This window comes from Epinephelus moara, chromosome 11 (genome assembly GCF_006386435.1).
Source record: "Epinephelus moara isolate mb chromosome 11, YSFRI_EMoa_1.0, whole genome shotgun sequence".
Taxonomy (NCBI): Eukaryota; Metazoa; Chordata; class Actinopteri; order Perciformes; family Serranidae; genus Epinephelus; species Epinephelus moara.
Window position 1 is genome coordinate 2,972,962 of NC_065516.1, and position 14,424 is coordinate 2,987,385.

Sequence of the window (14,424 nt, forward strand, 5' to 3'; positions counted from 1 at the left end):
GTAAATCGTTTCGTCCTGGAAGCGACCTGGGGCGGACCCGGAGACAGTTTCCTAAAGGTATGGATATACACTATATAGAAATAGCTTATCTTCACACCGATGGTCTCATTTGCTGTTGTAGGTCACGCACACATATCAGCAGAAACCAGAGACTTTTGCATATCCAGTTAAAAGTTCCTTGTAGCGGCTTTAAAGGTTTGAGTTTTTGGTACAAACAGCAGCTTTAATGTCAACTTAAAAAAATATTTGGAGTTATAGCCTTAATTTTTGTTGTAATTGTAAGTTGAAATCATTAGTTTTGACATTATATCCATCCCTGGTGTTTATTTTATTTTATTCTACTGACTTTTATTTATTGATTTTAACATTTTGTTGTTTTGTCGTTGTAATAATAATAAATACATTTTTAACAAAGTTTTTGTAATTGTATTTCTTTATTTATTTGTTTTTTGTCTTCGGTGTTTCATTTGTGGCATTTTGGCATTTGACTTTCTGAAAGTGAACCAAAGAGTGGAAAAAAGAAAAGTTATTAATTAACGTCTCTCTCTTTATAGTTATGGTCAGCTGTATGTGATGTATCTGAAGCATCACTCCAGAACAGCCAACAGTCCCAGTGCAGAAGTGGTGCTCTATCACTTACCAAGGTACAGACACACACACACACACACACACACACACACACACACACACACACACACACACGTACACAAGTACATGTATTTATTATTGGGGCAAAAACATTAGTAGTGACTTTACATAAACGATAGAAACAGAGATAAAATACAGAGTGATGTACAGAATTTAACATAAAACAAAATAATCCCAATAATAATGACATCATGCAGTTACAGTTATCTCCATTAGTGTGAATGTTTCACAGGGGGAATCTGAAAAATCTGACACGTTAATGTGACATTCTGCTCTTAAAAGGTGTCATACAAGTGAAGTTACTCACAGCACACACATGTCCATGTTACGGTATTATTCTTTACACACAGGTACCATTAACTTGTTAACCAATATCAAACCCTAAACGTTTAAAGAAACACTAGTGTGTGTCTGTGTCTGTGTGTTTTTAGGGAGGGTGCATGTAAGAAGACTCACGTGTTGAAGTTGAACACGACGGGGAAGTTTGCTCTGAACATCGTTGATAACCTGGTGGTGGTTCATCATCAGAGCTCCCAGGTTTGATCACCTGTGTTATTATTAATATGCATGTTAGTTGTTTCTGTCATGGTGTAATTCAGAATGAAAATTACTAAAGTACTTGAAGTGTTCTCTGTGCAACTGTATTATCTAGGAAAATAACAGAAGAAAGTAGCATGGAGGCCTGTAAAACTTTACAGTGGTTACTTCTTTTTTATATCTCTTTCTTATTCAGTTTCTCTTAGAAACCTTGGTTCAGACTTATTTGGATCAAAGTCCGAATACTGCTTGGACAGAAACAGATAGTATTTGTGGTGGCCTGTCATTGCATCTTGCTGGCAAAGGGGCTAAAGGCACTCGATATATGCAGATACTAAATATTAAATGACTTGAATAGGGATCAGGGTCAAAAAACTTGACCGGGACATGCCCAGTAGTAGTCCTTTTACTGATGTAAAGGATTTGAATACATCTACTTCTGGTGTAATTTACAGTGTGTGTGCTTTTGTGTGCTTTTGTGTGTTTGTGTATCAGACGTCTCTGATCTTCGACATCAAGCTGAAAGAACCAGACTGTGCTGTCAACACACACCAACCTGTCCTACCTGCTCGCTCTATACACCCCTACAGGATACCCCTCGCAGGTATGCACACGCACACACACACAAAGTCAAGTTATTTTTAGTGTGTATGTTCATGTTTCTGTCTGTGTGCAGGTCCAGCAGTTGTTCCGTCTCAGCCTCCAGTACCATGTCAGCTCTGTATCCTCTAACACAGGTTTCCATGCTGTTATACTGTGTCAACACCAGAACATTTTTCACAGTTTTTTAAACATTTCTCAGACCGATCTTTAACCATCACACCAGACTCTTCCTCCTGGAGTGTCTTCCAACCTGACATCATCATCAGTGCCAGTGAAGGTTTGGAAAACACACACTTCCATGCTTTAACACACACAAACACACACATTCACCCAGTGGACTTTACTTTGGGTATTTTTTACTTCAACTTCTGTAACTCCTTAAGAAATGAAAATCTGATTTATGAGAAAGCAACAGAACTGCAGAAATGTGAAAGATGTGAAAATGTCCAAAACATTTCTGTCTCTTTATGTTTCTGCAGACACATGTGGACTTTGTACCATGTATCAACATCTGTCAGTAACATCAGTATTATTAATATTATTCCGTCCTTACTTTGTCTCTCTATGTCAGGTTACTTGTGGTACTTACAGGTGAAGTTGCCTCCAACTGTCAACCTGCTGCAGGACAAAGGCAAACTGATGGACTTCCTGTTGCGACGAAGAGACTGCAAGATGGTCATCCTGTCTGTCTGCTCACAGAGTGCGTCTGTCTGTCTGTGTCTCTTTTTTATCAAGGCAATGCAGATGTGTTTAAGGGTAACTGTGGTATTTTTTAGCCCGGACTCTATTTCCTCACATTTTTGTGTCTAGATGATTAATGGGAACAATGTTTATTTTATGTCCACCAAAAGTGTTTTGTGTTTTGTCTGACAACATTATGGAAAGGAATCCTACAGGGATAGACCTCTAGAGTAAGATCCTTTTTGTTTAATCAGAAAGCGCTCCAAAATCACTATCACCGAACCCACCAGACTCCATCTAGATAAACAGTAATTTTACTGTGTATAGAGCAGTATATTTTCACATCTAATTAGGTGAATTAAGGGTTTATTTCAACCAAACCAGAGGTGGTGATTGTGGGAACAGTGGAAGGAAAAACCAAGATGGTTTCTGTGAGTTTTATTTTGTGTCTGTTGACATGTTTTGCAATTTAAAAAAATCAGTTATTTCAATAGAGTCTGGAGGGTTTGGCGATGGCAATATTGGGGCTATTCTGGTGAAACAAAAATGGTTTTACTCTTTAACAAAAAGGTCTGTCTCTGTAGGGATCCTTTCCATAATTTTGCCAGACTCTTAGAATGATGGTCTGAGTCTATCAGTGACAAAAACAAACACTTTTAATGGATGTAAACAGACAGTGTGAACATGCCCTGAGTGGTTACATTGTAGCCTGTTTTGCTGCAGTGCTCTCAATCAATTCTGGACCAGTTTCAAAAATTGCGGTTCCCTCACTTGGACACAGAAACATGGAAAAATAGAGTCCAGGTTGAAAAATACTGTGCCTACCCTTTAAAGTCTTTTTATCTTTATTTAGGAATAGGTCAGTCTGCATGTCTGTGATTTTTTTTTTCTCCAAAGAAATTACTGACTGAAAAAAATTGTTGTATGTCAAAAATGTTTAGAAACTGTTTCAGGTGATGCATTTCTACAGAATTCAGGGTTTGAAAAATGACTGAAATCTGATCTGAAAACAGCGCAAAATAACAGAAAGTGAAACACTGAGGAGTTACCAAACTTAGTTTCTGGCAACAATAAAATAGTAAATACTAAAAGTGTGGAGTGGTGCTCCTACACTTAATATTTTCTGTCTTTTTCTTCTCAGTCTTGGAGGGTGGGGAGAAGGGAAGTCTTCCTGTTGTGGCAACCGTCTTCGACAAACTCAATCAGGTGTATAAAGAATACCTGGAGGCAGAGCAGACCTACACTGTGGTGAGCGATCTAGTTTTCTGAAAAAGTTTCGGAACAAGACAAACCCTGGACTCAGTGTTGGTATATCTGAGATATTTTCTTTGTGTTTTTTCTGTGTTCGTAGGCGATGGAGTCCGGTCCGAGTCGAGGCAGTGCAGCTCAGAAGCGTCCAGTCAGAACTCAGGCAGTCATCGACCAATCAGACATGTACACACACGTCCTGTCATCATTCACAGAGAGGAAGGTATTATGCAGACACATACAAAAATCCATCTTATGACGCTAAAAGGCTGGAAGAAAATGAATGTCTAATGTGTTTGTTTAATACTAGGGCTGTCCCAGATACCAAATTTGGAGCATCAAAGCTCTGTTGAGAAATATTCACCATTAATCAAAGCTTTGATGGAGGGATTTTTTTTTGAAACCTTAGATTTCAGCCGTTGCACCTTAAATATCGTGACAATTAGTCACTTTGTTAGTATGCAGGTCGCAATGACAGTAGCCATTATAGTTAGAAAAAGAAAACTTTGCTAGACGGTTGAGCTAATACTGATAGTTTTCAGGTGATTTGCTAAGCCAGTTGTAGATTTGTGATATGCCAGATTCCTTTGGTGTATCTGGCTCTCAACCTGTTTCGGTTGGGTTGGTTGGCTCTCAACCTTTGTAAATTTTTGAAGTATTCCAGATGCTTGATTTTTTTCAAGATCTTGTCAGCGTATCTGTAAGCCCTTCCAGGCCTATCACTAAGTTAAATGTCCTTGTCTGAGAATTACTGATAAATAATGTTGATACATAAAGAACTAGGTTGGATAATTTCTTAATTTATGGGCCATTTGTGATTTTTTTGGGTAATGGTATAAAAAAAACAGAGCATTTAAATACCATGGCACAGATCAAAGCTTCAAAGCAGTCCCATCAGTCCTATTAAATACATTTATATATATATATATATATATTTATTTATTTTATTTTTTTTTACAAATGTCTTACTTGACAAAAGTCTTCTTGGAAATACGGCTGTTAGAACAAGATAACCCACACATTTAAAGTACGTCCATATAAAGCTGGCGACATCTTAAAGTGCATCTTCTTTTTTCCAGTTTTGGTCTTCTGCTCACACCAAATTTTGTTTTTCACACCTAAAAATTTGACTTTTTTTTGATAACTGTCTCCTGAGTAGATCCATCTTAAAGTGATGCCTTCGTGTTTTAATATGGACAAGAAAAACTATGATGTATTTAAATATCAATATAGCCAATCATAAAGCAAAAATCTTTATTAAAAGAAACTATGTAAAAACACTTGTGTGGACACGTTTTATCTTACCCACATCTTAATTTGACTTCTTGAATGAAATATCAGACAAAAAAAGAACTGGAAACACAGAAATAAGAAACAGTCAAATTAAGATAACATATAACCTTATTTATCCTAAGGGGGGGAAAAAAGCAATAATAAAATTAATAGAACTAAAACAAAATAAAACATAAAATGTTTGAGAAAAACAAGGATAATGCATAAAAGATAGAGAACAGATACATGTTAAAAAATGTTTAAATTAAATTAAATGACCTTGACTGCTCTGCAGAGAAAAAAAAATGTCCAAAAAGGGTTTGCTGTGACACACAGTGACATATTTTTAAACCAATCTGATATCAGAGAATTTATTTATTTATTTAATTAAATTAAATGCCATTCACTGCTCTTTGTGTGCTCTGCAGGGTGTCTCCCATAAATTCATCATTGCGGTGCTGATGGAGTACATCCGCTCTCTGAACCAGTTTCAGATCACTGTGCAGGTAAAACCAGAAAAAAACTATGTATGTATGTATCTATGTATCTATGTATCTATCTATCTATCTACAATTTTACATTTAATGTAGAAAACAATCCAGGAAAATCTTTACATTTTCACCTGCTCAATTTCTTACTGAACTTTTTGTGTCTTTCAGCATTACCTGTACGAGCTGGTGATAAAGACGTTGGTGCAGCACAACCTCTTCTACATGCTACACCAGTTCCTCCAATATCACGTCCTCAGTGACTCCAAACCACTGGTGAGTTCAAACCCAAACTAACATTCAGGTGAAATAGCATTATTGACAGTAAACTACTACTGTCACTGCAATTTCTAACTTTCAGTATCAACTTTAAATTTGATTCGGGAAAGAAACCTAAAATCAATTTAGCATAATTAAGTGTCTCCTTTCACAGTTAAAGAAATCATCAGGGAACATTTCTGTTCATAAAGAGGTACATATTGCTGTACACAGATAAACTGTGCTCATTTTGCTGATCAGATGAAACTCTTCATCACAGCTATAAAAGCAAACTTTGTTACCAAAAGGTTAGGGCTGCAACTAACCATTATTTTTATTGTCTATTAATAATAATCTAATTTTTTTTATTAATCGATGGGCTGTTTGATCTATAAAATGTCCGAAAATTGTGAAAAATGTTGATTAGTGTTTTCCAAAGCTAAAGCTGACATCCTGTGTCAAGTGTCTTGTTCTGTCCACAACCCAAAGATATTCAGTTTACTGTCATGAAGGAGAAACAAAAACAGAAAACATTCACTTTTTTTTTTTTCATAAATAAACTACTCATACAGATTAATTACGAAATCAGTCGGCAATTAATTTTATTGTTGACAGCTAATCGATTTATCATTGCAGCTCTACAAAAGGTCACTTGGTCTTTTATTTTTCTTTCAGCTAATTTACCTTTTTAATAATTAACCTTTAAATTGTCTTTATTTGTGTTCAGGCCTGTTTACTTCTGTCTCTGGAGAGTACGTATCCTCCTGCACACCAGCTGTCACTGGACATGCTGAAGGTATCAAACACACACACATGCACGCACACACCTTAAATAATGACAAACTTGATTTGCGCTTAATTATTTTAATTGATTTTGTGCTTTTAGCGTCTCTCCACAGCCAATGATGAGATTGTGGAGGTTCTGCTGTCGAAGCAGCAGGTTCTGGGCGCGCTCAGATTCATCCGTAGTGTCGGTACGTTGTACATATTTCATGTCATGAAATGTCTTATTTCAGTGGAAAGAAAAAATCCAGAAATGCATGAAAAAAAACACACATTTAATTAGATAAAGCCTCATTTGCATATTTAAACCTAAAACTTGTAATATAACAAAATGATTGCCTTCCTGTGAGTAATCAACTGGGGAAGTTTCATGGTGATATCTGTTAGTTGGCTATCTACCTCGAGTGTCTCCCCTTAAAACAGACACCTTTAAGCAGCATCAGTTTTTATTTCTACTGAAAGGAGGATTAGGACCATGTTAAAGAAAAAAAATCATAAAATTAGAGAATAAAGATGTAAATCTACGAGAAAAAAATGGAAATATTGCAAGATTAAAAAGTCACAGATGAAGAACCAAAAGTCCGGTAACATGGTTATTAAAAGCGCCACAGTGTGTAGAAACAGTGTTGGGGGTGACAGTAATATACATTTTCGCAGTACCAAAGTAATATGATGCGTTACCAACAGGATTTCAGGTGATACTACTTTACAATGTTCTGAAACATGTTACTACCCAAAAACCGTTAATTGTTGTTGTTCCTCCACACCACTCCACTTCCGCCAGTGCACCACCAGAAAAAATATCCTCTGAAGTCATATACAAACTACATTAGGGGGCCACCAGTGATCGCACATCTGTGTGATTCTGCACTGTGCCTTATCATGTTTAATGTGTTTTCATTCGTACACCTACACAGTATCCTGCTTTGTGTCCTTGGCTGCCCGAAAGCAGTGGGGATAAGGAGCTGGCCTCCGGTTTGTTTTTCCCTTGTCCTGGTTATCAACACATCTGGGTGACACCATTGTATGTGTGTTAGTACGTTGGATGTGTTTCCATTCACATCCCCTACAATGGTGGAGCAACGCCAGCACACCGTCCCAGTAGAGGCAGGCTGAGGATTAAAGTCTGATCAGTTATGAGATAAGGATCAATATTTTTGGCCTATCATATGAAACACAACAGACAACAGACAAATGTTCAGGTTAGCACAACAAACAGAATGGCATGTAGCTCAGTCACCATGAGGAACCGGAAAAAGAGTTATGCATAAGAACAGGGCAGTGTGCTGGTGTTTTGTACACTGTTGTAGGAGATGTGAATGGAACACATCCAACATACTAACGCACATACGATGGCTCTACCGAGATGTGCCAATCACCAGGATGAATTAAAAACACACTGGAGGCCAGCTCCTTATCCCCATTGCTCTCTGGCAACCATAGGACACAAAGCAGAATGAGATATGTTGTAAGTATTTGAATGTAAACACACTGAACATGATAACGCATAGTGCAGCATCATCCAGATGTGCGATCATTGGCGGGACCCTTCTATAATGTAGTCTGCAATATGACACAACAACCTTCAAGGGGTGTTTTTCTTGGTGGTGCAATAGTGGAAGTAGAGCGGGGTGGTAATGCATTACAATGTGATAATATCACCTGTTGGTAACGTTATATTACTTTGGTACTGATGAAACATATATTATCATCACCATCAACACTGCTAGTAGACACTTTAATCAACCATTGTTTATTCAGGGAAGACTGACTGAGCATTAAGCTCTTTTACAGCAATGCCCTGAGTTCACATTCACTGGGCTGGAAGGATGGAAATATATATTGCAATAAAGTGATGACAAAAAATCCATAAAAACAAATAAGTAGCAGCAATGTCTATCAAGTATTATAAACAGCAAGAAAAAATAGTAAAAAAAAAAAAAAAGTTAAATAATTAAGAATGGAGTCTGCCATAAAGGACAGACACACAAAGACTTTGTTGCTTTTTATACCAAACTTTCCGGTCTTAATCTGTGACTTCTTTCTTCTAAAATTGCGAGTTTAATCTCTCGATATTTCAACTTTATTCTCGTAGATTTACGACTTTATTCTTGAAATCTAAGATTTACTTTCTGTAACATGGCTCTAATCCTCCATTGTAGTATTCAAAGACACTCACTGATTTTGTTTCAGTGAGCAGAAGCACCCACAAATGTATTCCCAGGTGACAACAGTGAGGATTTGGGTGCTGTAACAAAACTGAAGTTTAAGTCTTAAAATGTTTACTGTACTTTTTAAAAATTTGACTTTTTGTCACAATACCTGATGTTAAATGTGTTGTTTTTATGTTTTACCTGGATAATCTATTGTGAATTATTGTAATTATCATGAATAATATTTATTTGTTAATTATACTTTTTGTATCTTGTATCATTACCTGCACTATAGTTTGACCCTTGTGTTAAAGGATAGGTTGGGATTTTTTCAAGTTAGTCTTAACACAGTACTTATATGTTCTATTGAAAGAGTCAATGGTGGCTGTAATCATTCCTCTCGTCCATATTGACAACACTGTAAGAGATGGAGGATAAAAACCAAGTCGGTATCTTGCAGAATAATGGCTTGAGTGAAAACATTCCCCATCGTACACAAGGGATGTAGGTATTGCATTAAGTTTGACTTTAAATAAATCTTAATTATCCTTTAAAGTCAGTAGTAGAATGTATATAAGTATATTTGCTCAAGTGCTGTACTTCCATACTTTAGAAATCAATATTTTTGCACACAAAATATTTGGAAATGTACAAGTACTAGTGAAATTGTAAGTCGATTGACTTAAAATTAACTGACAACTAATCTGATAATTGACTAACCCTGAACTGGTTGCACTGGACACAGGTGGCCATGACAACGTGTCAGCCAGGAAGTTTCTGGACGCAGCACGGCAAACCGGAGACCAGATGTTGTTCTACACTGTGTTCAGGTCATTCCAGCAGAGAAACCAGCGGCTGAGAGGAAGTCCCAGCTTCAACCCCGGTAAGAGAAAACACACACATGGGTGAATCTAAATAGCTGATATTATATTATCTAAAGTTAAATCCACTTACAGTGCATTACTTCTTCAGTTATTGACTTTCAGATGTCTTACAGATGTAGTTGGTGGACTCTGTCTTATGATGTGTTAAAACCTTTTATTTGCTTCTTCTTATCAGCTGACAAAATGGATTTTTATCATTCAAATTGGCATCAAAAATGTATAAAATGTTGACAAAACCTGCAGCCTCTCAGTGTGTCTAATCCATGCCCAAACGATTAGTAATACAAATATAAAATACAATAATATAAGTTGATTAATTTATGAATATAAATTAAAATATTGAAATGTATCATCTTTTTACATAACCATATCTAGTGGCAGCAGAGATCTCTCAATGTTAAAAGCTATACAGATGAAAACTCTGAATGGCTCAGTTCAAGTAGAGAGATGTGGAAAAATGTAGTTCAGTTTGGGTGAACCAATCTTAAAGAGTCTCAGGCATAACCTGATACCGATTACAATCAGCTTGTTTATATTTACAAATGATAGTATTGAAGACTGACAACAACAACAAAAAAACCTCTAACCTATACTATGACTTAATTTTGTGGCATATTATACTATAACATTTTTTATGGCACACTATACTATGACCTTTTTTTATGGCATATTATACTATGACCTTTTTTTATGGCATATTATACTATGACCTTTTTTATGGCACACTATACTATGACCTTTTTTATAGTATATTATACTATACTATACTATGACCTTTTTTATAGTATATTATACTATGACCTTTTTTATAGCACACTATACTATGACCTTTTTTATAGTATACTATACTATGACCTTTTTTATGGCACACAATACAATGACCTCTTTTTATGGCATACTAAATTATGACCTTTTTTATGGCATATTATACTATGACCTTTTTTATGGCACACAATACAATGACCTCTTTTTATGGCATACTAAATTATGACCTTTTTTATGGCATACTATACTGTGATTTTTTTTATGACTTATACTATTACCTTTTATAGGGCATATTATACTATGGCTTTTTGTATGGCATACAATACTATGACATTTTTTAGGGCATTCTGTATGATGATGTTTTTTTTATTGCATACTATACTACAATGTTTTTTATGGCATACTATGACTTTTTTAGGGCATAATACACTATGATATTTTATGACTTTTTATGTCATACTGTAACTTTTTTATGGCTTACCATACACTGTTCTATGATATTTATATGTCATACTATACTACGACTTTTTGTATGGCATACTGTACTATGACTTGGATCACATACTATTCTTTGAATTTTTGGCATACTTTACTATTAATTTTTATGGCATATTATACTTCCACCTAGACACACAGGGTGCCTGAAAAGTTGCGGGACATTTTTAATGTCAGTTACAAGGAACAATAACTAAGTTAAAGGTATATATGAGAAGAAAAACTACATTTCTGGTATAATTCATTCGACAGTAAAGCAACTTCACTTTCGAGACATTGAAAGTAAATATCAGGTGTAAAATACTTCATATCAGTGTACTGAAGACCACTCAAGACCACATTTAAGCTCATTAACCATTAAGCTTTTTGTGACTTGCTTATATGTTATGTTATTTATGAATGTTGTGGCATAAAACACACCTATTGTCAAGGTCCTCTCTGTCTCCCTTTCTCCAGGAGAGCACTGTGAGGAGCATGTTGTTTACTTCAAGCAGCTGTTTGGGGATCATGCTCTGATGAAACCCTCCACTGTGTAAACCACCAGGACCAAAAACACACACAGACTGCACTTACCCGGACGTCAGCAGACTGGAATCTCCCCCTCCGTCAGTTTGGCCTCACAGAAAACTCAGGAGACAACCTCATGGGTGACAAGCCAACACGTGGGTTAAATGTACACTCATATTCAATGCTCAATATCATTGTTATTATGCTGTTTGTGTTTGCACAAATAAACATGTATCCTGATTATACTGTGGCATGTTAACCTGATCCAAGTCTCTAATCCCATACATACATTAGATAATTAGTCTGACTTATCAGATAATTTGGTACTTAAACTTGATCAGTACAGGATATTTTAAGATGATAATTTTATCATTCATCATCATACTCAAAGTAAAAGTATTACTGACCTGCTGCATGTCCTGCTTTCTGCTGGTTTCTTATGTACACAGAGTCAGAGATGTACCTGCACAGGTGATCAGAATCCTTGAGAATGACATAATCATATAAACAGGGAGCTCATTAATCGGGTTACTTTGGTCTTTATAAATGTCTTAATCAGAATATGAACAAATCTGAAAATAACTTGGATAAATGTGAACCCACTAACTGTAGCCAAGTCGGGTGATGAGTCACTGATGTCAACTGTCAGAGGCTGAATGTTGTTATGCCTGTATGAATATTTTGTACATATTACATAATGTGTTCATTTTTTCAAGATAATGTATTATTGTGTTCCTTACAGTCACCACTTCTTAATTCTTCACTTTTAAATCAAACTGCAATGAACTGTATAGAGTAACCTTGGAAATATGTTTTAATGTTTTTGTAAATGGGTCTAACATATATAAATAGTGTATGTACATTATACGTGTGACTATTTAAATGTCTACAGCTAATAAAAGATTAAAATACAGGTGTGTCCAAGAGTGTTATTTTTGTGGTCTGTCAAAAAGTCATAGAAGTCATAGTACAATATGTAAAAAAAAAAAAAAAAAAAAAGTATACCATAAAAAGTCATATTCTGTGATAATTGCCATGAAAAAGTTAGAGTACAGTATGCCGTCAAAATTGTCACAAAAAAAGGCAGTATAGTATGCCATCGAAATGTCATTTTAAAAAGCTATGTGTAGTGCGACATGAAAATGTCATAAAAATGTTATCAATATCGTCAAAAGTGATTGAAAAAAACGTATTTTAACGTATTCTCATTGAACGGTTCATATGATATCCTACAAAAAATGCATGCACTATAACATTCCAGATGCTTGAAATAATGCCCAAAACAATCCCCCGTTTAAGTGTTTCTGATGGTAGCTCTGACCGAAACCTCAGAAAAACATCCAGCAAATGGAGTGCTTCAGGAACGAGTTCTAAAACCCAGAAATGAGTTAGCATTTTTGCTCTCCCAGTCCCCGTGTCAAAAGTCAGTGGGATTTTTGAATGGGTTTTTGGTTAGATGCCTGAAAAAAAGTCTGTGGTTACACAAGCAAAGGAGAATTTGATGTTTTGTTCCATGTCATAAAATATATTGGTAAATTCCCCACTCGTCAATTTTTAGGTAATGTGACTGTACTGTAGTTCGTTTATAGCCTCAAGTGAGCTTATCTATTGCATTTAGACTTTTACAAATCATTCGTGAAGATTATCTCGCTGAACAAAATGTGCAAGTGTCATATACTTTTGTTTGCCACAAATCTTATTTTCTGCAATAATCCAAAATCCAGTGGAATAATCCCACAGGCTTTTTGACAAGCCAGGGTGACACTAACTTCCCCATAGGTGTACAGAAAAACATCATCCCTGTAGCACTCCAGCTGCTCCTTAAGTGTAGAAAAACTGGTGAAGTTACGGACACGATTCTCAAAGATGTCAGTAACTTCAGGTTATCTTAAAGTTACTTAGAGGTTTCTTAAGGACTTACTCCCTGTAACACAAACAATGTGATTCTAGGTATATAAATTTCCTAACTCTGGTTTTTGCTCTTGCTACAAGTATTGATGTCTTGATTCAGCTGTAATATGTATCATATAATATCATCTATCAAACTTGACAATGATTTTCTTCATTTTAGTAGTTAGCTAGGCTAGCTGACTGGCAAACGTTATTTTAAGACTTTAAGCATAGGTGTGGGCAAAATATCAACAGGACTGGAAGACAGTTTCATACTGCCCACCAACTCAGTAAGATCTTGCAGGGAAATAGGTTCAATAGATTCCAAAATTGATGGCTGAAAAGTATAAGTGGCAATGTGAGTAAGAGAGGGAGTAATGCTAGCTCGGACATTATCAGTCTTATAAGAGTGACAGAAAATTACTGCAGTTCTTACTTGACCGCACAGGTACATCCAGAGGTGCAGAAGTGACAATGTTTACTATTATGCTATGCTATGCTATGCTATGCTATGCTATGCTATGCTATGCTATGCTATGCGTTTACTATTGGAAATGAGATTGGCAAAATAGGAAACCCTCGCATCTTTAATCATTTTGTTTAGCTCAGTTAAAAGGTCTTTGTAATTAAGCCAATTAACATGAAGCTTGGTGGATATTCACAGTTGCTCTGGCCTCCGGCATTTATGCTAGACACATTGAATGGTGTCGCTTAACCAGGGGGATGAATTAACAAAGCGGATCAATCGCATTTTAAAAGGTGCCACTTCACCCAAAACAGAGAAGCAATGTGTCTTAAAGGCCTGGATTAAACAATCAACACGTGCTTCAGAAAACAATACTACATTTGGGTCAGTAGCTGCAGAAATTTTTTCGGCAGTAAGGTGATTTAACATGTGGGAGCAATTTAAACATTTACTAGGCAGAAATTCAGTACTAAAAGAAAGTGTTGAATAAAACTGCATTTTGACACATTATGGAGCCCCTAATGACCTGAGAGATGATTATCTGATTTTGTGTGCACAAGATAAATAATTCATGTCCACAATTTTTTCTGGGCAGCACGGTGGTGTGGTGGTTAGCACTCTCGCCTCACAGCAAGAGGGTTGCCGGTTCGATCCCGGGCGTGGGAGCCCTTCTGTGCGGAGTTTGCATGTTCTCCCCGTGTCAGCATGGGTTCTCTCCGGGCACTCCGGCTTCCTCCCACAGTCCA

The 14,424-nt window shown here is 36.2% G+C and overlaps 1 protein-coding gene across 1 annotated transcript in view; it reads left to right on the forward strand.

The window, feature by feature from the left end:
• Positions 1 to 12,235, forward strand: part of rmc1 (regulator of MON1-CCZ1) — a 20,229-nt gene extending 7,994 nt beyond the window's left edge. The window contains exons 8-21 of the mRNA XM_050056808.1: positions 555 to 644; positions 1,080 to 1,185; positions 1,681 to 1,789; positions 1,862 to 1,906; positions 2,012 to 2,065; positions 2,360 to 2,488; positions 3,611 to 3,717; positions 3,821 to 3,940; positions 5,418 to 5,495; positions 5,649 to 5,753; positions 6,463 to 6,531; positions 6,622 to 6,709; positions 9,417 to 9,554; positions 11,272 to 12,235. Coding sequence (XP_049912765.1) covers positions 555 to 644; positions 1,080 to 1,185; positions 1,681 to 1,789; positions 1,862 to 1,906; positions 2,012 to 2,065; positions 2,360 to 2,488; positions 3,611 to 3,717; positions 3,821 to 3,940; positions 5,418 to 5,495; positions 5,649 to 5,753; positions 6,463 to 6,531; positions 6,622 to 6,709; positions 9,417 to 9,554; positions 11,272 to 11,351 — 1,318 coding nt within the window. The 3' untranslated portion in view covers positions 11,352 to 12,235. The remainder of the gene's footprint in view (positions 1 to 554; positions 645 to 1,079; positions 1,186 to 1,680; positions 1,790 to 1,861; positions 1,907 to 2,011; positions 2,066 to 2,359; positions 2,489 to 3,610; positions 3,718 to 3,820; positions 3,941 to 5,417; positions 5,496 to 5,648; positions 5,754 to 6,462; positions 6,532 to 6,621; positions 6,710 to 9,416; positions 9,555 to 11,271) is intronic.
• The last annotated feature ends 2,189 nt before the right edge of the window (positions 12,236 to 14,424 follow it).